General features: G+C 43.7%; 1 protein-coding gene across 4 annotated transcripts in view; it reads left to right on the forward strand.

The window, feature by feature from the left end:
• The window catches only part of LOC144139444 (uncharacterized), a 46,214-nt gene extending 19,663 nt beyond the window's left edge, over positions 1 to 26,551 (forward strand). For 2 of the 4 annotated variants that reach the window (XM_077671772.1, XM_077671773.1), the window contains exons 2-7: positions 2,263 to 2,541; positions 8,744 to 8,917; positions 11,968 to 12,057; positions 18,174 to 18,452; positions 21,767 to 21,940; positions 26,295 to 26,550. In XM_077671772.1, coding sequence (XP_077527898.1) covers positions 2,275 to 2,541; positions 8,744 to 8,917; positions 11,968 to 12,057; positions 18,174 to 18,452; positions 21,767 to 21,940; positions 26,295 to 26,405 — 1,095 coding nt within the window. In that variant the 5' untranslated portion in view covers positions 2,263 to 2,274 and the 3' untranslated portion in view covers positions 26,406 to 26,550. Of the gene's footprint in view, positions 1 to 2,262; positions 2,542 to 5,962; positions 6,113 to 8,743; positions 8,918 to 11,967; positions 12,058 to 18,173; positions 18,453 to 21,766; positions 21,941 to 26,294 lie in introns of those variants that run through there. The other 2 variants (XM_077671776.1, XM_077671774.1) reach the window with 2 other exon arrangements.
• The last annotated feature ends 1,411 nt before the right edge of the window (positions 26,552 to 27,962 follow it).

A 27,962-nucleotide genomic window follows, 5' to 3' on the forward strand; every position in this document is an offset into this window, starting at 1 on the left:
TTTTTACTGTGGTGTTGCACCGACAGAAAACATAATAAATTTTCCTGACATTAAATACGCGTTTTAGAATCTTTAACGCCGCATCTCGAAATGGGTCCATGGCTGCTGTCGCCTGGTCAACACAGTTCGAAATCCCGGCATGTCATTTTACACACAGTGCCTGGTTTATTCTCAACACTTGTATGAAGGGATATATATTCTGTGTCGAGTAGTTATTCACTGGTACATTTAAGGACCATCTTGACGAGAAAACTATTATTCTCCGCGAAGTTTAAAAAGAAAGTGATCTCAAAATTCAAGCTACTTTTCAGCCCTCAAGTATGTTGCTTGCTGTCTGCTATTGAAGTGGTGCAGCTTGAGCTCTTATTGCGTGTGATAACTTTTTTTCGATAACTCGGCAAAACATAACATTACTTTTTTGTGCCTGCAGACAAGAACTGCGATCGAGGGGCTAAACCTGTTTCTCCCCGCCACAACGCACCATGCCCTATCCTCACTGTGGCATCGTCTTTCAGTCTTTCTCGCTCCCGGTTTTACTGATTCACTTCGTGTGTGGCACCGCGAAAGCCACAAGATAAATGGAGGATCACTTTTACCAAGCAGACAACATTGCTTGAACGAAGCGAAACATGTCGTTTTTCTTAATGCGTCGGCGCGCACCCCTAGCCTGCCACGGGGCACTGTTGACGCAGTGAAGAGGACTTACTGGCCGCTGTCTGATGACTTGGGTGCCACTCAGAAAATATATTTTCTCGCCTAAAACAAAAGGTACAAAAGGTAAAACAAAAGGAATAACATTACAGAGAGATTTTCCTTTTGTACATTGTTTTGAACGAGAGCAAGTCTCTATTTTTACATAGAACACCGATATTGCGATCAGCGCCTGAACGTGAGCAATTTTCCAAATTTTTCGACGTTAATTTGATAAGCGCTTTGAAACAGCTCGCTTCCGGACGCCCATATTTTTCTTCCGCACTTGCCGTAAACAATATACACCAAACATCCAGGTGCATATTCTCCGACAAAGATGTAACAACCGTAAAAAATATATAAATATGCAAACAAACGTACCATTCCTTCCACGCAAGCACATTTAGGACACCCCACCAGCAGTCAATCTGTTGTAGCAAAAACGTCGTTTTTTTTCTACCAAATGAATTTTTCTTACAGCGCTCTGTACACTATCATTCCTGAATTTTCTTGCAATCTAGGGTTTTCTCACACCCATGATAATCAATTTGCTGTGAGAAAAAGAGTCCATGCGAAAATTCTTCAAAAAATATATAGCTTAGTGAACAGATCAACCGTGAATTTTTAGTGTATTCGGAGATGGTCGAGCGCATTCTCTGGAACGTTTGGCATGGAAGGAACCAACCTAGACTTTATTCTGGTTCATTGCAGCGTAATATTACAAGCATACCCAGACCGCGGAATAGCGGAGACTTCCCGAGGACCAATACAAGACATGCACCGAAAAGACTCTGATACATACATATATATATATATATATATATATATATATATATATATATATATATATATATATATATATATGTATATGTATATACTGTAACTTGGCAGCACGACAGATGAATCGAACCATGGCAAAGAATAAGCAATGATTGATTGATTTATTGATTAATTGATTGATTGATTGATTGATTGATTGATTGATTGATTGATTGATTGATTGTAGGGCTCCACGCGCCGACGCAACGCAAGCGATGAGGCACGCCTTTGGGGAGGGCTCCGGATTCATTTTGACCACCTGGGGATCTTTACCCTGCGCCTAAATCTCGTACAGGCGGGTGTTTTTGCTTTTCGCCACCACCAGAAAAGCGGCCGCCACGGCCGGGAATTGAACCCGGGACCTAGTACTCAGCAGCGCAACGCTGTAGCCACTGGGCTACTGCGGCGGGTAAGAGTGAGCAACGATTTATTTACAAAATTTACATGGCGGCCATGAGATAGCGCACGCTCACCCAGCCACTTCGTCGTCCGCATCGTCGTCTGTCTTCAGTCATGGCAGTATGGCAGTATGGGGAATCGGCCATTGATGTGTCCCGTGGCAATATATATTAATATATAGATAGATATTGCCATATATATATATAATAGATAGATAGATAGATAGAGAGAGAGAGAGAGAGAGAGACCGTCTTAGCTGCTCTTCGTTACCACCTTCCACACGAGTGTACATGCACAGAAGCGAAAGGTTGAGCTTCATTGTCTTTTGTTCTTCCTTTATTTCCTCGTTTTCAGAACATTGTAGAAATGGATTCACTGAACAGCAGCGTGATGAACCAAGAAGATCGTCCAGCATGCGATGTCATTTTGGGTTTTGAACGGCTAGGCGTGCGGTTTGCAACTAGCGTGTCATGGAGGTGCAGCCCGCAATCTGTCCTCCGCATGCTAATGCGCTGGTCCGTGTACTTCAAGTTTGCACAAGGCCCCCCACTCCAATGTGAGGCTGTAGTGGAAGGGAACATGATCTATGGTCGTTTAATGACGTTGAAGGAGTGGTATCCACCTGATCGAGAGGTAAGTGGGGCTCAATTCCTACCCATCTTTAAACGTAGCAAAATTTTTTTTTCTGCCACACACACATTGCGGGGCAAAATTCACGCTCTCGTCTCTGGTGACATTTCGGTGGAACTATCGTGTGCAGCTTGCGCGTCAAGATCCGGACATGCGTAAAATAATATCACTGAGGCGACGCAAATTAAAACAGGAAAAAAAATTGCATATCTTCTACCAAATAATTGAAATCACCATATAACCCAGATTTTTGCATATGACCACGATATATAATGAAGGAGTAATAATACCACTTATAGAGCGAAACCACTTGGGTAATGGAAAGACTTAAAACTTGAGGTAACGCGGAATCTTTCTTCTGGCAATTTGAGGAGCGACATATAGGACGAAACAATGGGACAAAACAATGGGAGGTTCTCACGCAAGCACTATCAGTCAGATTGTATATATTTTATTTATAAGGCTTGATAAAAAATCTATATAACGAGTCGCTACGCGCGCGTGGCAGCAGATTTCAGAAGCAGCTATTAAGGGTTGGCCGAGTATACCTGGAAAAATTTCTTCAGAAATTTGCGGAAAAACATGAGCGCGAGTATTGTAAGTATATTAGCATAGTAAAGTAGTGATGCAGCGACGCAAACAATCCACTGGCCAGCCCGCAAAATAAATAAATAAATACGATTGTAATTTCTCAATTAGACTCAATATTGCTATGTGTGTGTGAGCATATATATATATATATATATATACATAAAATTTGTCATGGGTAAATTTGTAAATTTGTATGCATTTACTACTTGTGTTCGCGTGTCTTAGCGCACAAAATACTCGTCTTCCACTCATTGTTTCGATTTAGTTATGTTGTTACGGACAATCAAGTTAGTACGGACACACCTAAATGCTGATGGGTGCAAAGGCGGGCACATCAACGTCACTACAGGTATCATACGTGGTCATTAATTGCAGCGAAGTTGAGGACAACTGCAAAAACACCATGATTAAAAGCACACACACACACACACACACACATACGCCCACACACACACACACACACACATATATATATATATATATATATATATATATATATATATATATATATATATATATATATATATATATAGTAAGGAAATGAGGGGCTCGTTGAGGAAATACAGAAACATAGGTCGGCAGTGCACAACGCCAAAGGAGGCATAGGGGTGTTGTTAGGCTCTATTTTTTACTACGGTTAATGAAGTTAAGATTTTTTTTATATATAAGGAAGAAAGAAAGAAAGAAAAACGCGCCCAGAGTGGGGACCGAACCCACGCCTTTCGATTAGATCTCGAATGTCTTACCAATTCGGCTATCTGGGCGACTGTGTTCTGCTTCACTTTCGGGGCTATTTATATTTACTAGAAGTGTATCTAACGCTTGAGGGTGGTAGCCAGCGCCACTCTGACTACACGGGGAGAAGGGGACCTTCTTTTCAACCCCCGGGCCATGACTCAAACGTCTACAGCCTGTCATGAGTGGGTAACTGGCGGGAAGCCCTCTTATGCTACCTAGGCATCAAGGCTGCCAGAACCGAGACCCTCGCTAGGCTTTTGCAGAATAATATAGTAAGGAAATGAGGGGCTCGTTGAGGAAATACAGAAACATAAGTCGGCAGTCTACAACGCCAAAGGATGCATAGGGGTGTTGTTAGGCTCTATTTTTTACTACGGTTAATGAAGTTAAGATTTTTTTTTAAATATAACGAAGAAAGAAAGAAAGAAAAACACCCGCCCAGAGTGGGGACCGAACCCACGCCTTTCGATTAGATCTCGAATGCCTTACCAATTCGGCTATCTGGGCGACTGTGTTCTCCTTCACTTTCTGGGCTATTTATATTTACTAGAAGTGTATCTGACGCGTGAGGGTGGTAGCCAGCGCCACTCTGACTACACGGGGAAAAGGGGACATTCTTTTCAACACCCGGGGCGTGACTCAAACGTCTACACCCTGTCATGAGTGGGTAACTGGCGGAAGCCCTCTTATGCTACCTAGGCATCAAGGCTGCCAGAACCGAGACCCTCGCTAGGCTTTCGATACAGAAACATAGGTCGGCAGTCTACAACGCCAAAGGAGGCATAGGGGAGTTGTTAGGCTCTATTTTTTACTACGGTTAATGAAGATAATATTTTTTTTCTTTCTTCCTTATATTTAAAAACAAATCTTAACTTCATTAACCGTAGTAAAAAAATAGAGCCTAACAACACCCCTATGCCTCCTTTGGCGTTGTAGACTGCCGACCTATGTTTCTGTATTTCCTCAACGATCCCCTCATGTCCTTACTATATTATTCTGCGAAAGCCTAGCGAGGGTCTCGGTTCTGGCAGCCTTGATGCCTAGGTAGCATAAGAGGGCTTCCCGCCAGTTACCCACTCATGACAGGCTGTAGACGTTTGAGTCACGCCCCTGGGGTTGAAAAGAAGGTCCCCTTCTCCCCGTGTAGTCAGAGTGGCGCTGGCTACCACCCTCAAGCGTCAGATACACTTCTAGTAAATATAAATAGCCCAGAAAGTGAAGGAGAACACAGTCGCCCAGATAGCCGAATTGGTAAGGCATTCGAGATCTAATCGAAAGGCGTGGGTTCGGTCCCCACTCTGGGCGCGTGTTTTTCTTTCCTTCTTTCTTCCTTATATTTAAAAAAAATCTTAACTTCATTAACCGTAGTAAAAAATAGAGCCTAACAACACCCCTATGCCTCCTTTGGCGTTGTAGACTGCCGACCTATGTTTCTGTATTTCCTCAACGAGCCCCTCATTTCCTTACTATATTATTCTGCGAAAGCCTAGCGAGGGTCTCGGTTCTGGCAGCCTTGATGCCTAGGTAGCATAAGAGGGCTTCCCGCTAGTTACCCACTCATGACAGGCTGTAGACGTTTGAGTCACGCCCCGGGGGTTGAAAAGAAGGTCCCCTTCTCCCCGTGCAGTCAGAGTGGCGCTGGCTACCACCCTCAAGCGTCAGATACACTTCTATTAAATATAAATAGACCAGAAAGTGAAGGAGAACACAGTCGCCCAGATAGCCGAATTGGTAAGGCATTCGAGATCTAATCGAAAGGCGTGGTTTCGGTCCCCACTCTGGGCGCGTGTTTTTGTTTCTTTCCTTCTTCCTTATATTTAAAAAAAATCTTAACTTCATTAACCGTAGTAAAAAATAGAGCCTAACAACACCCCTATGCCTCCTTTGGCGTTGTAGACTGCCGACGTATGTTTCTGTGTATATATATATATATATATATATATATATATATATATATATATATATATATATATATATATATATATATATATATATATATAGTCGTTTCTTGTGTGGTGGGGAACTACCCTTGCGAGCCCGTGTTGATTTTAGGGTCGGTAATTTTGCCGCTCCTTGTTGTTTTTTAGTGATACTCTGGGGGGTGCACGGCTCCCGCCGGCAGCATTCCGTGCGCCCGCAAATTACAAGACAGAAAAAGCGCCCCCAAATTCTGCTCTTCGCTTCCTTTCCGAATACTACAGCCGTGTATGTTTGCATGTGACAAGATGGAAAGTTGGGCGAGTTGGTACGTATTTATGATGGAATGTAACAGCGCAATAAACGACGACGGACACAGAAGAAAATTCATAAGATGGGCGCTGACTAGCAACTAGTTGTTTATTGGATAGAAACACAAATTTATAGCTGACAAGTACAATTGGTTACAGTAAAAACAAACAAAGCTTGAAACTTCTGAAAAAACCGCGTAAAGGGCTGATAACCACTCACAGAGTTAAGTGTCATCTAAAGATCATTTTTTTCTGCTCGTACAGCGTCAGAGAAGGCTGGCTCGCCTCTCGCCTCGAGTTCGCCTCGAGTTGATAGGATAAGCTTCAACAACTTCTCGTGTCAGCTGGTCTTTATGTGTAAACAAACTGTCGCATTCATCAGAACACGGCTTGCAGCCACGTGCTCGGCAGTGCGCTGATAAGAGGGAAGAGGTGCACTTTGTTAGATTATTCAAATGTTCCCGCAGGAGCGTGTTAACACATCTACCTGATTGTCCAATATAGAATTTTTCGCAATCGAGGGGCAACCGGTACACAACACCCGTACGACAGGGCACAAACTTATGACCGTTGTTGATGCTGCAGCCTCTTTATGATTTTCTCGGTTTGTTATCTTCCCCTGTATGGACGAAAAAACACCTCCAAGCCTGAGTGGGGATGATAATGCTGCATTTACCCCGTATCTTCATGCTGCGTTCTAGAAACCATGGGATAGGCGGTGCACGTATGGAATGACTGCTACTTTTTCCTTCGTTTTATCTTGTTTGTGCTCATGGTACGGTTTGCGTTTGTGAAGTTATATTTCGCTTTGGCAGGTTCCCGCAACGGCATTCTCGTGGTACCCGGCTGCTTTATGCCTTTTAACCTGGGCTCCAAAACTGACCAATTCTCATGCCCACATGACTTTGTTAAAGCTCACCGGAGCGTGTTCATTATTATGCCGTTCCAAACATTTCTGGAATGGGCGGATCTCTGGTCTATATTCCGCGATCATCGAAGCCACTTCGACATATTGTTCACACATAAAGACCACCTGGCACCAGAAGTTGTTGAAGCTTATCATATCAACAAGACGGGAACCGAATGTGTAACCAAGGCTTCTATGACGCTTTACGAGGAGGAAAGAGGTTTTTAGATGCCACCCAACTTTGTGAGCAGTTATCCGGCCTTTACGTGGTTTTATCAGAGGTTTCAAGTTTTTTTTTTTTGGTTTTACCCCATCAAATTTCACTTGTCGGCTATACATTCGTGTTCCTTTCCAATAAAATACCAGTCATGAGTTAGCGCCCGTCTTGTGAATTTTATTCTGTGTCCGTCGTCGTTTATTCCGTTGTTACTTTCTATCATGTTTGCATGTGAAATACACAAGTGTTCGTGCCTAATATATTTTTTCCTATGTGGGTCAAATTGATGTCTTCTCTACAGGCAGTCGAGCAGCTCTAGTTGAATTACTTCTAGTGCTCCACGCTTGGCTATAACACATCGTTTTACTGTAACGCTACATATGAAGGAATTCATTATGGCCCTGTATCCACACGCTACATAAACTGACAGCCTGTTTTTATGATGCCGCTTCTTTTGAGAAAACCTGAATGTACAACTCGCTGCAAAGTCTGAACGCTGGTTTCCCTCAACGTGCTTTGAATTACAGCAAGCCTGCAGTATGGCATAACAGATATAGTAGCTATCATTCTGTAATACAAATGAGCAAGTGAGGAAGGGACAAGCGAAGGATGAAAACACACAGCGCATACTAACAAACTGTGTTTTTTTCCGCGCGCATATGTACTCCCTCCATCTGCACGTGGCAACAAAATGAAAAAGAAAAAGAAGAACGACAGCAAAGTAGCTAAAACAGACAAAACACATATTCACTTTACACGCAAGGAGCCACGTACCGGTCAATTGTCATTCAGAAATGCGATTTCTTCAAAAGAGAAAGATACTGATGCAATGCTAATGCACTCGTCACCCGCACCTGCAATTTTCCTTGCCTCTATCATTTTCTGGCGAGGATGTGCATCCGGGAGAGAGCAAAAAAGTGTACATCAGCCAGACCGGCCGATGTATTAACGATAGGCTTAGGCAGCACAGGGACAATGCCATTAATTCTTATAGGCATCTTGCCATGCATTGCAGTGATTGCGGAAGTTTCCATTTTTAAAGAAATCGGAAAACCTTGCTAGAAGCCGTAACCTCCTCACCCAGGAAATATTAGAAGCAAAGGAAATTGCACGTGCTCGTACAAGTGCATTAGCATTGCATTGATATCGAAATCGCATTTCTGGATGATAATTGGCTGGTCTGCGGCTGCTTGCGTGTAAAGCGAATATGCGTTTAACTGTTATAGCTACCTTGTTGTCTTTTTTTTCTATTTGTTCCCACGTGCCGATGGATGGAGTATACATGAGGGCGGAAATTAACCCTTTTTGCTGGTATGCGCTGTGTGTTGTCTTCCTTCGCTTGTCCCTTGCTTACTTGCGCATTTTTATTACATCATGCCAACACACCAACTAGCCCCTCAGATCGCTTTGACGAGATTTCAGTCATCCACAATGGAGTTAAACGTGTTTAGAATACTAGTCCGATCCTTTTTAAAACTCATGCAACACTTTTTATAAATTCATTGAGAATTCCTTTCATTCCAGGTATGTCTAGGATGTCACAGAATTGGGATCCCTGATATCAAGAAGGCTTTCCTGCCCATAAGCTGCCGTTCAGTTTACCACGCCAAGGAAAACAACTGTCAGACGTTGGTTGTCAAATTGCTGCAAAACCTGGATATTCCGGTTCCACATAAAGTTTGCACAATTGCTTCTGATGTAAGTTAATGTCAAAGCAGTTGCAATTGTAACTTTACACCACTGTTTACACTGTGTGTTGTGTCTTCGTCCAATAACTGATTACCACATGCGAGTACAAAGTACAATACAGCAGCAAAACACGACGTCATTCAACAAAGATATTTAATGCATAATTATAAAGCACCATTCCTTTCTATTGAAATCTTACACAGTTACTATATGTATTTAAGGTATGATTACACTCTCTACTAACCATAGAAATACTTCAAGATGTCGGTAGCAACCTCAAGGCCATGGTCTTTGTGCGTTGCATGAGATAAGGGGAATACCTTCAAACAAAGAAAAAGGCCTTTTTATTACTCATCTTCAGGTCGTGACGCCATGTAAACGAGAAAAAATATGCGACTCAGCCGCATTTTGGGAACTGAGGGCAACTAATAAATAGTTACGTACCCTGCGTAAAACACCGTTCCCTCTTCAGCACCAAAAGATTCGCGCAACATTGCACAGCGCTGAAATGCTTTCCCCAATAACTTTCTTGTGGAAACTCAGAAAAAAGGAACAAAAGCAAAGACAGCGTATTTCACAATAGCTGTATGAGCGCTTCTTGCTCAATCGGGAAGGAGTTAAGCGCACTGAAATATTGCACAACCAGGTTTTCTTGAAACAAAATCCTGTCATCTATTTTCCTCCATAGGGTAAAAATAGGAAAACTTTATCTGGAACACACCTTGAATTGAACTGTACACACATGAAACACTGAATTCTGAGTTTTAATCCCTAATCTTTTCTCTTTACGCAAACACAAACTTAGACTTATAAAACTTACTGCCTAAGGTGACACCGAACTGCTCTACTGTGTGCATATTTTTCAGGTTAAAGCCATTTGTTTTCAGTACACATTTATCCATCGGCTAGATTAACCTACGTAGCACTGCGGAAAAATAAGAGACAGATAAACTGCAGAAAGGATAGGAGCGGCACAAACCTGCCTAACAGCGGGAAACGAGAGTGTTTAATTCAAAGAGCGTTGTAGTTTTTCATTGCAGCAACTGTAGCCTACTTACTCGTGCCGCATGAAGCTGTGGAACAACCTGGTGGGTCCCCTTTCCGTCAAACGAAAAATGGTACTTTGTCTTGATGTTTTAGCAGTGCAAACAAAACCCACTTCGTGAATTTTGAAAGAAACGTGTTTAACGAACATGTGTAAGGAAGGCGGGGAACACTGCGCAGTATGCATTTTTTTCTGTGTAATAATACTACAAGAGCTGTAGATATCACTAAGAATTGTCTAATAATGCCTAGGCATTGATGGCCCACTTTGTGGTTTTGCCTACGTTAGGCTTCTTTGCTGGCATTGCAAACAGGTCACCCGAGAGAGCACTATTGCGTTTTTTCAGTTGAACGCGTCAGGGCTCTGTAATAGATAGATTGAATCTTCGCGATGTAACTTGTTTTTCTTTCCAAAAAATCATGTGAGGGTCCTACAGAAACGTTTGTTATGGGGTTAGTTCGTTTTCACTGTGGCATTTGTATTTTTTGGTTATTGTTGCTCGCGGGTGGTGGTGGCTTATGCAGCATTTTTCAATTGCGTTACTACGTTTCACCGATTTAGTTTTGTTTTTTTGCGTTTTAGTTCTGCAAAAGAAGGTGGTAGCCAGACGTCCCATTCAATTGCCAAATGGCCATATTTTCTGTTAGTAGCCACCTTTACCATCTTTGTACCTATGTTTATGTTTTGTGTATATATTTTTATTACAACACCCAAACGTCTCGAGCTTCCGGGTTACTCATTTTAGTGATCGTTTGGGCACTAAGAGAAACATTCCTAATGACAGAAGCATTGCATCTCCCAAAGTGCAGAATACTGCCCATTGCGTCGAAGGGCAACCGAGCACAAGGTGAGACCCCGTACCGTCAATGGCACAAAAAAAATGGCTTTGCTTAAGTCGTTGCCTGCTTCGTCGCAAATTACTAGTTAAAACGCCAACGTTAAACGACCGGGTGGATGGGGAGTTATATCCCACGTTTTAATAGCTTCACCGACGCCAACGATTGAGCCCCTCACAGTTCAGACACTTCATGAGCCGAACGTAGTACCGCTGTAATTTCTCGACATGCCTGCCGGCAACATTGTGCGTGTTCAAGTGCTACTTTCTAGCTCAGAATTCGATACTTCGTTTCGGAAATCACAAACTGTACCGCCAAGATAAAATCTCGAGCAGGAAACTCAGGTGGGGGGGAGCGGGGGGGGGTCCTTAAGCGAGCAGGAACACTTCACTATACCTGAAAGTTCATCCTGCACAGAGATTGTTTACCCACAGAGAAGGATACGCTCACAGTCACGACAGAGAGGGCTATGCAAGGGCTAAATACACCAGCGCATGCAGCGAGTGTTCGCACACCGCAAACGAACACTTTTTCCCAACATTACACGCCTTCACACTAAAAACACCCATTGATCAACAAAAAGAGGTGGTTAATACGATGCGAGTAACTTACATGTCCGCATTGCCTCAATGCACATCCGGTTAAACCCACACGCGCACAGAGGGACAGACAGATTTTCATTTGGAAAGTGCTTATACCAAGTTACCTCCTCCAAAAAAGGAAGAAAACAATACAAGCGATTCGGCGCAACACAGCGGCAACGTTTGCTTCCAAGGTAATCGATGTAGTTACTCGGCTTCACATTCGAGGAGGAGCCATTTATTGTAATTGAGAAACTACGAACAATTTTAAACAACCCTACTCCGTAGCCTCCAAATATCAGAGCACCTGCCACACACAGGAGCTGCGACATGCATGACTTTTTTTAATGGCTGATTTTTTTGTATACTTAGTGATTGCACAGTAGAAAACGAGGCTGTGCGCAAGTTTCTACAGCTACCATTACTAACTCTGTATGCTAACAAAATAGCTCATTCCCACCAGTCTAAATGATCCATTCCCGATTGAAGCCATGAGCGCCAGAAAATAATGCTGTGTTTAAGTTCCTGCAGCAGCATTACTAACTATGTACGCTAATAAAACAAATAATTTCAGCTACTCTAAACGCTCAATTCCAGATGAAAGCGGTGTTCTGGTTGCGGGGTGAAAGAGTAGCCTTCAACTCCATCGTGTCCATGGTGGAAAAAGCCTTTCAGTGTTCAAAAAAGGTACGCAGTATGTTAACCTAACGCCTGCTTTTTATCTCTTCAAATGTGGTGCCCTGAATACTTGTATTATTCCAATCCTGCCTGCTTTTTGATTAGCTGGGCATAAAAAATCTACAACGATATTGTCAAAGTGAAGCACACCCAATAATCCCTGCCGCCCTGTTCGGCTTGAACCTTGTCGCGTCAGATCATATTTTGCATTAACTCGCACGGATAAACCTTTTAATAATTCCTGTGGCTTACCTTGTTTTAAAAAGGTTCAAAAATGTCAAAATATCTCATAAATCACAGCATCTTTCGTAAAAGAGAAATGGGTATTACGTGAAGCTTCTTACCTGCAATGTTTGTCAAAGTCCAAGATGGGTAAAACTTGAAGCTTCTTACCTGCAAAGTTTGTCAAAGTCCAACATGGGTAAAACTTGAAGCTTCTTACCTGCAATGTTTGTCAAAGTCCAAGATGGGTAAAACTTGAAGCTTCTTACCTGCAAAGTTTGTCAAAGTCTAAGATGGGTAAAACTTGAAGCTTCTTACCTGCAAAGTTTGTAAAAGTCCAAGATGGGTAAAACTTGAAGCTTCTTACCTGCAAAGTTTGTCGAAGTCCAAAATTGAAAGCTCTTCGACCGGGTCATAATGACAAAATCAAATAGACGTCGTCTTTGTAACGCGAGGAACGCACGTTCGATTACGACCACGGAAAGCATTTTTCTTTCGTGAGACGCTATACTTACCTTCTGTGGAATCGCGTTGTGTAAGTCTGCTTTCGTGGAGTGTGTTTTGAGCGAAAAAATGTGGCTTTTTGACTTTGACTTGGACTTTCAACTCACTGGCTTTCTCCCAGACAACGCTTCCTAATTCAAATATCTATTAGTTGACCCACGGTCAACATCATTGTCAGAGAAAATTGTATTTCCTGGAGTGCGCCATGGTGCAACGTAGCCATAAGTAAGGCATAGGAAGCGCGACATTAAAAATGTCGCGTTAAAAATGACGACATTAAAAATGAGGATAAAATTTGCTTAAAGCATTGCTGGCTTGTGCGGTATTCCAGTCGACCTGTTACTGTCACCATCAATATACTTGGGTCCTCACTTCCTCGTTCGTGCTAGACAGAAACAACGTAAATAAAGTAGTAGGCGCTTAGAAAACTTATACTTATCTTCACTCTACATTTTGTTGAAGCCCAACCAAATCAGTAAGTTGTGTGCTTGTTGCTTTGCCCATACGAACATTCAGTCATGTAAAAATCAAATGTAAATGCATTTTGTTCTAAGTGTGCGCAGAAACCAACCGTTAAAACACACACGCATTTGCCCTGTGGAAGAACCTACAAAGTTTAAGCTGAGAACTTTCTCACGGCAAGTAACAAGTCACATCACGGTTGGGGAAAATAATGTGTTAAGTGAAGAACGACAACGGCCGACTATGTTTCTGCATAAACAAGCGCAAGTCATGACGTTCACTAAAGTAATGAATCCTAGCACATTCTTCTGCAACTTCCGCAACATTATGTAAGGCAGAGGGATATCCTGTGGCGCCGTGAATGAAACTTATCGCGGCAAACAGAAGGTATTTTGTTAACCCTTGCCCCTTGTTCTACCACAAAATACTGGTAAAAGTTTGTGGCCACGCAGAGTGCGGTAAAGAAATATTACTTGCAAATCAATCTTTCGGTCGGGGCCCAACAAGAAGCGACAATATCTGACGGACCCCAGTGCATGTAGGTTTACCAGTCTCGTACGAAGGAATACGTTTGCTCAAAAGAGAAAAAGAAGATAGAAAGCACTAGTGAAAATCATCCCAACGGAAGTTCACGACCTCTTCGGGTTTGTTCCGCTATCCTGTGGGCACACAAAAATAATCAACAGAGTCCTGAATTCCCAATCCCGGTGACAGACTCGGCTGTACGTAGACTGACTCAAGGTGCTGGCCTTTGAAAACGGCTATACTGCAGGACTCCATTTCGGCAGCTTCAAAAAGACAGCAGATCAAACGACAGACTTCCTGTGGCTGCAGACGAGGATGACCCATCTACAAAGACCGAGACGTGCAACGACGGCCTGATCAGTAACAGATTAAGCGCCAGGCACAACTGAAGGAAAGAAAACTGACAGGAAAGAGGCCCTGCTCAGTAACTTTCCACAGAGGAGCATCCGTCTCTGGGCGTGTCCAAGGGGTGTTAGAGGAAGGACCCAAGTTTGCCTTCGAGCCGTGTACCACACGGGCCCCGCTCTACCTACGGTGCGAAGAGTGGTAAAGAAGGCCAGTGACACGGGACGAGAACGTGCTATTGGCGACGGCGTCAATTGCCTGCAGCACACACTAAGAGATCGAACTTGTACACATTTCCATTGTGGAAAATAGTAGCGCATCTGAAAGAGGCAACCCTTAAGGTGCTGTAGGCCGAAAAAACGAGGTGGTTTGTCGTTCTACAGGAGGGGCTGTAATAAAAAGTCCCTAGCAGGAGTACACAGGGAGTGGAAAGCGCTTAAACTTTGACTAGTAGAACAAGGACGAGAAAGACTACAAAACAGGGCGAAGCGCTTCGTCCTGTTTTCTAGTCTTTCTCGTTCTTGTTTACTAGTCAAAGTTCAAGTGCTCTCCACTAAGGCTATGCAACACCAACTAGTGCCTACAGATGCCCTGTTAACCGTCGTACAGAAGAATTTTAAACAGGTCAGTTTTAACCGACAAAAAGCAAGAACTGGCGGTTGTTAAATTTATGAAAGCTGTTCACTTGGATATGGTACGAAAAGCTGCGAAAATTCTGAGCTAGGAGTTTTAGCATTATTTTTAAGGCGAAAACTGATAAACAATATTGCCCTTACAGGCCATCGTAACTGAGCAAGGAAGCTGGCAGCATGTAGTGTGGCGCTTTCTACAGTTCGTTTGCACAGTTTCTGAAGCTAAAGCCAGCTGACCCTTCCTGGTTCTAAGTTCTAACAAGATAGCAAAAGTCATAAACCAAAACATTCCGGAATCCGCTGCAGCCTTTTCGATTGGTATTGAAGTCATTTAGTACAATTTACCGCATAACGGCATCTTTAAAGCTGTTCGAGAACTCATTGAAGAACGTGGCGAAGATAACTTTTAAAACCAGACTGGAATCAATAACAAACCGTTTATCGAGCTTCTTTAGTTTTACCAGCAGTCTACAGTTGTGCATCAGGATCCTTTTATGTTCAAACATCAGGCGTGTGCACAGGGTCATCAATCGCTCCTGTCCTTTTGATGTCTCCTCAGCGTCAGTTATTAAGCAACCTAAAGATTCCCAGGTTTTCAAGGTACTAAGATATGCAATGACTATCTTGTGTTTGTCACAACTCAACTGCTGAAACAGACCTTCAATACCGGGCCAGCGAAATTGTTCAGCATTCTATTTCTTCCTCTGACGGACTTAATGTTACCCACGAAATTCCGCAGCACAACCATCTACAATGTTTAGATTTAAACCTCAGCCACACAAGTAGTCACATCTGCTGGCAACATGAGCCAAGATCAAAGAAAGACTTTTGCGATTCGATAGTGCACATTCAATGTTCGTCAAAAGGGGCATCGTTATGAATCACTCTGCTATATCTAATTCATGCCAGCTTAAGCAGTCTCAAAGCTTCAAAGCTCAAGTGTCACACCTTCAGTTATCAGATTACCCTTCATTCTTCATCACTAGGGTATGCAAATCACTTTTGCAAAACATCAAGCGATAATCTAACAAAAATGAACTGCAGTAAGGTAACAGGTAACAAGGAAGGTAATAAACCGCACGTCATGCCTTACATCCACATAGTGTCGAACAACACTAAAAAAGTAGCCAGCCTGTTCAATGTTAAAATGGTTTTTTCAGCTCCATGCAAGGAAAACTGTGCCCGCTAATGTATAAACTAAAAAAGAGTGCGAAAAAAGACACAAGAAACGTTACACAAAGTGCATTTCAAACGTAGTCTATATATAAATTTCTGTTACCTGCAAAAAGGTATACATCCGGCAAGCTTGCCGCTTTTTTAATGGTAGGGCGAAGGAGCACAATCATTCTGAAAAAAAAAATCGTGGGTGGGGGGGTGTGGTGGCAATATCGCTAGGCATTGTATAATCTGAGGCTGCATTCCAAAGCTTTAAGATACTAAATTCCTACACCAGCTAAAGATCAAACGAAGAGGGAAATTATTGAAGGCTGCAGAATTAAAAACTATGGAGATGATTGCGTCCGCACGCCGCTGGTAACCATCCTACCCCCACAGTTAACCTTAGAAGGTCATGTTTAAAACAACTTCGATTTTTTGGGCACTTTTAGGCCTCCGGTAAATGCTGGAAACGCACCCTCGGTGTTGGTTACCACTTCCATTCACCCACCCAAGTTATCATTCTATTTTTAGTGGTTTTATGCCTTTTGGCTCTCATGTTATGCTTTTATTCTTTCATTTCTGGGTTTAGGATGTACATGTTTGATTTTAAAAGCTGTGAGTATATCAAATTTGACCTGCTTTAGGTTCTGTTAGGTCTTGAAAACGCAATCTTTGTGTTTCATCACGTCTATTCCCCCACCAATGCTATCTTTGATTCTCAGGGTTTTTATTCCCTTTTGGCTCTGATTTTATTTTTTTATCTTCGATTTGAAGTGCGACACGTGTTGATTTTGGAGGACGTGTATAGTGTCTAAGCTGGATCTCTTATCTAGTGCGCAATGTTTGGTTACCCTGTTTTATCGAATTGCTTTCTTTGTTGTATTTGACATGTGATTCTTCTTAGGCCGAATTATAAGGCGCGGCTGTTGATAGGATTAGGGGTGAAACGGGTGGGGGGTACATATGTGTGTTGTTATTTCATGCAAAATAAACTTCAAAGTTGCGCTCGTGTTGTCTAATCCTCGTCATCGCCCTTTGCGCAAACTTGTTCCTTCGTACATCTTCGTGTTTTGGGGAAACCTATTCCTTCGTACGTCATGAACTAACTAGCCATCAATCAAGTCCTACTAAGATACCAATCTCCTTGCGCTGCAACACGTGTTAGTATCTCTTGCGCAATATATTTAGGAGTGTATGCAAGTTCACAGTAGTATCCACAACAAACATATCTCTAGATACAGTCAAGAGCTTCCATTGTGTTTTTATGCATGATAACTACATATGCCGCCGCTATCGTGCTCAGTGAGGCTGAGCCCCGTAAGTGATGTGTTAAAAAGCTGGAGAACATTTTGTGTGAGCTTCTACAGAAAATTAAACCACCTTTTTATACAGCTAAGACGACTTGTTTTGTGAGCACAAGATAAGATTTAAAGTCTTATTTACAATGCCTTGTGCTTCAGTAACGCCCGAATCAGTTAAAAATTTGCATTTCGTCTCCGCAATCCCCTTCAACATATTGGACATTTAAAGCATTTCTCACGGAGCCTCACATGTATTTTTCATCTTTACTGCAGGGAAATGTCGGGATGTTTATTATAGCGCCTGTACCTTACAGCAGAGCGATCAGAAGACGTCGTTCCAAACTAAAAAGTACATTCACAAACAATATCACCAACTTGAAGAAAGAGCACACGAGCTTGGAATGGCACCTTCATCAACTAGCCCTTTCCACAGCTCCGAAAAGTTTCTGCCGTGCACATCAGCTTCTTTTGTAAAAATAGGCCCTCAGTTTACCCGAAGCCTTGCAATATCTTGACTGTGTAAAAAGAGTCTAGGCCTACCAATATTGCCATTTTGCAACTTTTTTGTTTATATATGTGGGCGACTGTATTAGTTTATTTTACTGGCTTTTAAATTTACCTATACTGCTACCTTGCTTGGCCGCCAACCCTACACTGCGCTTAACGAAGTCATTACTGACGGAGGTACGCGTCATCTGCGACACCTAGGAAGCAGTGTTTTTTCTCCCAGAAAGGTAGATAAGTTGGTTGTTGAAATCGCACTACATCGCGTTTCACCCAGTATTTCCATCCATGCACACTCAATTCCGCATCCACACGTCTTCATTGTGTATAGCCGTGAGCTGCGCCCGCCAGAATTTTAACGTGTACATAATGCATGGACCATATGTGCGCAGAATGTGGATCACAAATCAGTAATAGTCTCGGTTTTCCTTTGTTTGCAAGCAGACAGCGCAAAATTATTTTCTTTTTGCAGGCAGCAGCGGATATTGATTTGTCATTTGCCAGCACTGAGACCGAAGCCGACGACCTGAGCATGTGCCAAGATTGCGAAGTACGTTTGGGATTTTTCCGAATCCGCCAAAGCTGCCTGGTCTTTGTCGCCTCGTCAATCTCTGCACGCTGCTTGATGCATTGGTCGGTGGACCTTATAATGAGCAGTGGACCTTCATATAGATGCGACGCTGGAGAAGAAGAAGGTGTTTTACAAGGGTACAAAAGACGCATAAGCCCAAAGCCTCTTCGGAAAGATGAGGTAAGGTCCCTCTAACTGTACCAAGTTATCAAGAAACTGACAGACAATACGTTCATCTATAGGATAAAAATCGAGCGAAACCGCTGAACATTTCTCGCCTTCTCTATTATTGCATGCCATTGGAAAGATAGTGGACATGAGTTGCTGCAAGATACTTAGCAAGTACTTTCTCTCCACCTCTTTTGAGATCGGGCGTAGCCCTTTTCACCGGGTTGAAGGCACAGGTCACGAAGTCGGTAAAGCGATGCAGCCGCGAGTACGAAGAATTGGGGACTAATGTGATCAGTTGACTGGTAGGTCCATCTCATCGCCCCGTGGACGCTGACGTTGCTCCTTGCGCCGCAGTAATGTATTGTACTGCGTGCTATTGCCTAATGGCAATGTAGTGACAAAGGTGCAATGAAAAGATCCAGCAGCGACAAATTATCGTTCGGAAACATTTGTCGTGCTTGTCGCATACGCCAGCGCAGTTCTTGGTGCAGTGCTGTCGTACTGGTGTCCACTGATGTAACCAAATTGTTCAATATTGAACAATTTACGACATACCAAACTTTATCAATTATGTTAAATTAGTGAATGCAAGTGTGACATTGGGGCGGCACAACTCCCTTTAAAAGCTATATGCAGGAAGAAAGCATATACGGCGGAATTGTTTCGTATACATTTCAATTTCAACTTGTTTCAAGCAATTTATTTTGAAACACCTCTTAGCCCACCGTGTCACTCTTTGAAACGTTTATCCGAGTGAACCAACTTCACCTACAGGTTCCCCATGGCGCTCTTTTTTAAGCCTTGACCAAATTCATTGTGCAACATGTTAAGTGATGGGTTTCAGGCAATTGCAACGAAATCGACGGCGCTTCACAAGTATTTGGTTGCTTTGCGTGCCCTATGTGGCACTTCGGGCTTGCCCATCCTGATATTTTGCTTTCTTCTTCATACATGTGTTGCATAAGTCGGGAACACGCCCACATTTTTCGCAGCCGCCACTGCAGTTTGTTTGCGGCTAAAGGTTTTCCTACGTGACACCAAATTATTAAAACACCTTTATCAAAAGTTTCAGCTGTGGCTTTGAAATCTCACCGAATGCGCTGCAACGCAATATAGCCCTTTTTTCTGATATAAAAAAATTAACATACGTTTTTGAGATCCCCAAAACAACTGAGGATTGCGCTGGTGAACTGAGGAGAACTGGTGAACTGGTGAACTGGTGAACTGGTGCACAGTTTGGCAGACATCTGCGTGTCACTAGTAAGCGTAAATAGATTTGGAGGGATTGAGCTTTGCACCAGTCAGATGAGAAAACAAGTGACACACTTGAAACTTAGATACATTAAATTTGCTACATGCCTAATGTACACATTAAAAATACGAAAATGAGTGCCCTCTTGAATCCAGACTTCGTGATATGCTTGGGGGAAAAACGTTATACGCGCAGTAATTAGCATTCTTCGCGTACAGCATAAAACTTGACCGGCGCATTTTCAGCCATTCGTTCAATTCTTCTCTTTTTTTGAGTTACCGTCAAGACGACATGCAGCATTTTAAAATTTCTCAGAAACTAGGAGATGAAACAGGTGCAGCAGTTAGACGTTTATAGGCCGATTACAATAACGCAATGGGTCCTGAGATTTTTAGTAACCTCGAACGAAGGATTAAAAAAATGGAATTGTTAAGCAGAATAAAATCTCCATTTCATGAGCGTGATCCATCTAAGAAAGGTCGATGTTGAGGTGCAGCATGACAACAGGGATCTTGTGACGGTATGTCTCGTTAAACTGCCCTAGTCGAGCCAACTTGCAATAGCATGAAGCAAACGGGACGTACCGTTTTGCCTTGCCACACGATCGCCGTTTCAAATACTGTGATAAACCAATTTTTTTGTTGAATAGATCTAAGGCGTAATAATTTCGAATTATTTTGCTTTTCCAGTAAAAGGGAGAATTGCAAATTATACAAAATATTATGATACGTGAAGCTTCTTTGATAAAAAGGAATAGGACGGAAAACTGCTCAGGGAAATGGTAGCGCCTGGGTCTCAGAAAATACAGCGCTAAAAGTACACATGCACACAAAGAAAGAAAAACGAATGCTTCCATGCGCGAACAAAGCCTAAATGCACCAACTAACCTATCCACCCCTTTTATCCTAGTGTTTTTGCAAGCATTGTAATATACACACTATAATACCTATCAGTACAAATAAAAAAGTACTAATAACACGCTGTAATACAGGCTTTGCTGCGTAACCTAGAGCGGAACCCAAAACAACTAAAAGGTACCCTGTGCTTCGTGTTTTTGTTATGCCCGTTTATTAGCCAAGTCATTCTCAAGCTCTAACTTGCATTTAAATCAGACAAACCCATGTATGCGTATTTGCATGGTTATATTTTGAATAATAAAAGTTTTCTGCAACGTGAGTATCCGAAGAAACGTAACACACAATAAAATTTAGATACCTATTATACATTACAAGCACGTGAACGAAACAAAAAATAGAGGAAACTTTAAATACCGCAAAAAAAGAGATATGATTTCTGCAAAAAAAATGTCTACCCTGATAGCAAAGATATATTGACTAGTAATTTTATCTTACTTAAACAGTGTCACCTTGTCTGACAACAATTGAAAAGGTGCCACATCAATATTACATCTCCACCCGAACAACAAAACTCGACAACCTTGTCGCATGTCTAAGAGAAATGAGATGATAGGGGAGAAGGGTTTGCCGAGAATCGTGACGTCATGTCTGAAAGGCAAAGAAAGATTTTGCCGCCCTTTTAAGCTTTTCTCATTTTTATAACAATTGTGCATACCAATTCGATGAGTATTGGCAGTTTTAGTGTCTGGCCATGGCGGAGAATATTTGACCCCAGGAACATTCTATCACTCAAACTGCGCTTCAATACTGCTAAAGCTGATGGCATGATTTACCAAAAGTAAATATTTTCGACAAAGAAGACTGAAACGTCTACATTTTAGCTGTTCGGTATCAGCGATGTTGTCTGTGTACACGAGATAGGGAGGCCTCATGCAATGCGGCACTCATCAAGAACCAACGTTCAGTGTGCACAATCATTGGAAAACACGAAACTCCGAATAAACAATAACCGACATAGGAATATTATGCGGAATCCATGTATTGATATTAAACAAACGTTTTCATTTTTTCGGGCTCATTTTTGTTGTCAGAGTTTTCTATGCGTCGCTAATTAGCAAAGGGCACCGAAACCTGCTAATACGTTTGCAACTGCTCTTATTGATCACCAGCAGAACCAAAATTAGCTGAGAAACTCACCAATACTTCTCTTTCAGATATGCGTGGGCACTTTCAAAATCAGCAACGAGCAAATTGACCGAGTCATGCAGCGAATGTCTGACTGTGGGAGCTATGATCCTATTGCGAATAACTGCCAAACATGGGCTGTGAAATTTATGGAAAACCTGAAGATCCCGGTCCCAGAGGATGTGCAGACCATTGCTCACACGGTGCGCCTCGTTGCATATTCATTTTTGAAGTTTCACCATATTTACGACCAACAAATATACACAATGCAGCTGAACCGCTCTTTACTCAATGGGAGATTTACACCGTATGAAGTATGTTTAGATTTTATCACAAATTAGATCTCTTGTGCCCCTCTCTTGGTAGAACGGAAAAGCAAACAGTCTATAAGAATACCATAGCGGTTTCAAAAGTTATTTCTGTTCCTTGTTCACTGTTCCCAACAGCCTCTTCGGGAAAACGAAGTGATAAACCGTAAGCACTACTTCACCATGACAGGATATGTTCCACTCACCAAATATCACATCACGACCTAATTAAGGTAAATGCAATTAAACTATACCCTCTCTATTCGCAAATGAATTATGCCACAAAACTTTATCGACTAGCAATCCCACTTTCGTCTTCAATTAGGTGTGGTGTAGAGTAGTACCCCTCATAATAAATAGAGATCCCAATTGTCGCCTATACGGCACTCGAAATTTTATTCGGAAGCGGCAATAGAGCGAGTTGTATATTTCGGGTATCATGATTGGGATTGCGCGTTTCTCTCTTTGTGTTTTGTCCAGAAATGGAGACGCAAGCCAGTGTCCACTATTACAGTGGGGTTGTCATTAAGGTCATCACAGGACTCATCACTCCACTACAAGGCAAAAGGCGAGGTCAAAAGCAGAAATGACCACTTCTTCCATTTGAGTCGGTTTTCTGCAGCGATGCACAAAATACCTTAGTCCAGTATGCTACAATTTCAGCAAGCACACAAGGCACGGACACATGCAGTTCATAACAAAGGTGGTATCAACTAGACGTAGCTGTGTCGCAGAATTTATTGAAAAGGCAAATTTTGCTTGTAGTTTTTTTTTATTTTTTGCCTCGCCTGATATAGAAATCAGCTGTCAAACCAATAACAATGTTTTTGTGTGCAATTTGCATTGCAATACAGTCGCCTACCGTTTATTCGGACGCAGAAAATTCGGACACGCTTGTTTGTTCGGACACCTTCGCGGCACGGCCACTTGTCCCTTTGAAGTACATGTATATCCCCAACCGATATTTCAAACGGCGCAATTTTTCGGACTCCAGCTTCGGTCCGCTCACGGTGCTCCCACGGAACCTGTGTCGCCACCTGGCGGAGGCGCGGCACAACAGAAGGCAGTTTTCGGACTGCCCGATACGTGGTTGCTCATTTTGGCCGTCGTCAAGATCAGTCGTTTTCTGTGCTTTGTGTACCGTTGAGTCTGCTGCTTGGTGGGCTAAGAGCCTAAGACTGATCTGAAATGGCTCCGACACCACCCGTGCCACAACGGCCACCTGCGACGTCACGACTGCGCCGCAAAGAGCTATCCCGAGTTACAAAGAAACGAGGCAACTACCAGACACTCACGGTGGAGAAAAAAGCTGCCATTATACGACAAGTTGAAAGCAGCCGACCGCAATGCGAAGTTGCTCGCAAATTTTCTATTTCAAAGCAAACCGCCTTCGATTACATGAAAAACAAGGATAAGATCCTGCTGGCAGCGGAAAAAGTGCCTGCGATAAAGCCGAAGAATCTCCGAGACGGCAGCCACCAAAAGCTGGAAGAGGCACTTAACACCTGGCTGCGCCCAACTTTGGCTAGAAAGGTGCCAGTTTCTGGCGATATGGTTAGGAAAAATTCAAAGACGCTCGCCCTGCGCATGGATATTACGGACTGCAAGTTCAGCGATGGCTAGCTGGGCAAGTTTAAGAAGAGATACGATCTGGCCTTTAAACGCATGTGTGGCGAGAGCGGTGCTGTCGACGTAAACCCTTGTGGCGAATTACCGCGCCGACAAGCTGTGTTCCCTGCTGTGCCAGTACACCCCAGAAAACATATTCAACTGTGATAAGACTGGCTTGTTTTACAAGATGTTGCTTGAGGAGACAATCGCGTTCTCTGGCAAACCCTGCCACTGCAGGAAGCACAGTAAGGAGCGATTGACGGTTGTCGTCGGAGCCAACATGTCGGGGACGGAGAAGCTTCCACTCCTCGTCATATGCAAATCAAGAAACCCTATATGTTTTAAAGGACATAAATCGCTCCCAGTTTGGTACGAAGCGAACTCGAAGGCCTGGAATACGCAGTACCTCTTTGAGCAGTACATGCGGAAGCTCGACCGTAAGTACGAGCAACAGAAGCGCAAGATGCTTATGTTCACTGATAACTGTGGTGCCCACGGGCACATCAGCAACCTCAAAGCGATCACCTTAGATTTTTTGCCACCGAATACCACAAGTGTGTTGCAGCCCGTGGACCAATTGTCATCAAGAACTTCAAGCTGCACTACCGATCGCGCCTTCTGAATCGTGTGCTGCTGTGTGTGGACAGTGAAAAAGCTACGCTGTGGATGTGCTGTCGGCTATCAGCATCCTGTCTGATGCATGGAGGGCAGTGATGCAGGACACGATGCGCAACTGCTTTCGGCATGCGGGATTTGTGGTTGGCAGTGAGGACGAGGATAGTCACACAGTCCAGAACCCGACAGCTCAGATGCGGCCTGCCGCAGCATCCAAAATTTTCGATGACCTCCGTGCTAGCGGTGTCAATGTGGGAGCGGCTACGTTTGAAGATTTCACCAACATCGATAGTGCCGTCCTGCCGTGTGCCGAGTTGGATGATGAAGAAATCCTACGCTAAGTACTCGAACCGGCGCAGGTGGACAGCGACTCCGATGATGACATGCCACCAACGCCAGAGGCATCAAATACTGATCTAGCGCGAGCTCTAACAGTGCTATTGTCTGACTACAGTGACGGGCAAACGCTGGCGGAAATAGAGGCGGACTTTGTCGCGCGTAGGCATGGGTGTGTACAGACGCACATACGTACGTTTTTCCAGCGGTTGGTCCAATACAGGTTTTTTTTTTTTTTTCAGTGAATCCGTTTTTCCGGACTAACGATTATTCGGGCTTATCGGCAGGTCCCGTCGAGTCCGAAAAGACGGGTGGCGTCTGTATATGCAGACGCGGTTTTCCGAGTCAAACACTGTAGTGGGACCTCCTACACACTTCTTACTGGAGTTTGAAGCATGAGATAAGGCAGCGGTCATAGGAAGCGAGGTCGTAATAGTGTTCCTGGTTTGCCCCCTATAATTGGAATAACAATGACATCACAGTGTGAATGGAGAAAGCAGGATCTTACTCGCTATTAGTAGCTCCTAACTAGTAAGAAGAAGTACACTTAAACCGCAGTTGGTCAATCCGTGGCAAGAGCCCGGTACAAGCCTCGATATATTGTTTGTAAGATGCCAACTCCACGCAACTTTGTATGTTATCCTGTCGTATGTTATGATCTCTGCTTCCCTCTTAGAGCTGGTAAGAATAAGCGGGAAAATGTTCTTGTATAAACCAATATAACTGCAAGTCACTATTACAAATATCACTGCAACAATATTTGCTTCATGATCAGTTTATAAATTACTTAAAACGCTTGCATGCCAAATACCAAAGGACACTAAATTTTGCCGAAGGCCACTGGATTTGCCAGTGCAACGTAGCTCTAGACAAATGCCATATCACTTATTTTTTAGACTTCAATGCAGGGGCCGTTAAAGTAGTTCTAACACGGTGTCCTAAGTTTACGGGACCTCATTCTACCGGAATCTGCCTGGCCGCATTGATGTGCGCTTAAAAGTCTTCCCTAATGCAAAAAGCTTCCTGTTAGCCAGTAGGGGCTGTCATAAAGCCGGAAACATAAATATTTCGTGATATTCTCAAATCCGCGTTCCGTTTACCTATAACGGCACATGTACGTCTTTATTCGTACCATTGACAGTCCTTTTAAGCAAATACCCTCCATTCGGTAAAATTGGCTTCCGTAGACGCACAGCACAGCCTTTTTCCAGGCACTTAAAAATGGCAAAAAACGTTAGTCTGCAATACCGCCTGGTCGAAGTGTCACCAATAAACAGCAATCGCGCAGTAACACTTAGCGCAACATACTGCACTGCCCGTGACAATAGAGCGTACACTTATATTCTGGGTACTTTGAGGCGTCTAAGGAGATAGATTCTGTCAAAGCCATCTTCTTTGCGGCAGCAACAGGCAGTTTATATTCGGGATGGTGACTACGTCGCATCGAAATTTTAATAAAACGCCTTTTCCCGGTTGCAGTGTTAATGCGCAATTATGTCAGTTGCACGTTGGGTTATGAAAAAAACGGCTACAAGGCAAACCTTCAAACTACCGAGCATTTCCCTTTTGTTATATGTTACTACCATTTAATAGTAAGAAGAATGTCGTTTCTTTATACAATTGTGCGCTTTGTGCACTAATCGAAGTACTTGAAGTATATTTTACACCATACTGCTTTTTTTTTCAGATGGACGAACTTTTCCCAAAGTGCGACTACAATGACTTCAAGGCTATGGTTGCAATGCTGGAGGAAAAATTTGTGGATGGTACACCGGAGGAATCCACAACAGATATGTAGCCAGCAGTTGCAAAGTGTCCAATGTTTCCCAACGCCAACTCCTAATGTGATACCAGTGCGACGACTTCGGTCTTCGCAAAAGACCATCCAGCTGAAAACTGTGTTACCAACAACTTGTGCTAAATGCCGGGGACAACACCAAACACACTGGCGGACCTAAGAAAGATTCCAAATAGAAAAGATTCCAAATAGAAAATAAACATGAATAACAAAATAACCGAGATCAACTTCCCGGAGACGCGAAAGAGGTTCGTCTCTTTACCCCTGGGTAGTGATCCCACGCAGCTCGAAGGGGGTGGGGGAGGGGCGCAGGGGCGTTAGTAGCAGCAGCAGTGACACAGTGCAATCCAACTTACTTTATCGCACCACCGCACCAGGCTAGGCTGTTTTCGGCACCGGCATCCGTCACCACGCAGCAGGCCAAACCCGCGGTAGTTGGGGCGGCAACACCGAAGAGGCCGATGCCGATTCTCCTGCTTGCTTCTTAGCCATCGGTACCGAGGCGCTTCGCATGGAGAAAACCGCAGCAGCTCCTAATCCCGCCACACCGCCTGCCTCCCACGTGGCGCTCCTGATGCCCTCGGCGTGGCGGCTTTGGCAGAGAGCACCCAAAAGGTTATGCGATCCGCGAAACCCGATCCTTCGGGTACTCCTCCGGCATCCGACGACGACATCAACACCCGGCTGTTCCTGTCTGCGTTGCCGCAGGGCAATGTTACTTTTACTGCAAAGCAGTATATGTCTAACCCCCCCCAGTTTTCATTCCGGTGTCATCGATTTACTCGGCGCCATTCCGGGGCTCCTTCTTTCCACCATTGGCACCTCTTTCAAAACTATTTTTCTTCTCGCCACCACCGATGCCCCCTTGTAAAGTTGCGCCGGCGGCAGCTAACGGCGACATGCGGCTATCAGATGATTGCGAAAAATAAACTGAAGCACGGATTGGCGTTAAAAAATGCACTGACGATTACTACAAATTGTGCGCAGCAGGAGCTGCCGTCTTCTCGGTCACAGCGCATTTCTACTGCGTCTAAGGAACTGTTCGCGTGATCAGCGAACGTACGACGGCATGCGCTACTCCGCTGCTACCTTGCAGCGCACCGCCGCCGCCGGCCAGCATGTTGCAAATCGTGTTCGAATCTCCCGCGTAAATTTCCCGTGGTTCGGATTAGCCCCGCGCAAGGGAGCAGCGAGCATAATGTTGCATATCGTGTTTGAACCTCCCGCGAAAACGTCAAGAAGTTTGGATTAGGGGAGAAAGGAACAGCGTCTGGGGAAAGTGTAGGGGGAGGGCGCTCCTTGGTGGCGCCACATGAAACATGTGTGAAAGAAAGGCAGTGAGAGAGATGACACGGTAGCCGCACGTGTCTTACTCCACTTCACCCCTCGCTAGATGCTCCTCTCGGTTTTCTTTCTTTCGTCGCTGCTGCGCTAACTCACTCGGTTAAGCAGACATAAACAGACGCCGCTCCCGCAAAGCCGAGGTAACGGCTGCCAAAGGGCTGCCCCCTAAACGACTGAATCCCGCCGTCGAGGCGTATGTCACGCGTACATGAC

This window comes from Haemaphysalis longicornis, unplaced genomic scaffold, assembly GCF_048455015.1.
Source record: "Haemaphysalis longicornis isolate Haplotype H1 unplaced genomic scaffold, Haemaphysalis longicornis Haplotype H1 scaffold_5, whole genome shotgun sequence".
In the NCBI taxonomy this organism is placed as follows: Eukaryota; Metazoa; Arthropoda; class Arachnida; order Ixodida; family Ixodidae; genus Haemaphysalis; species Haemaphysalis longicornis.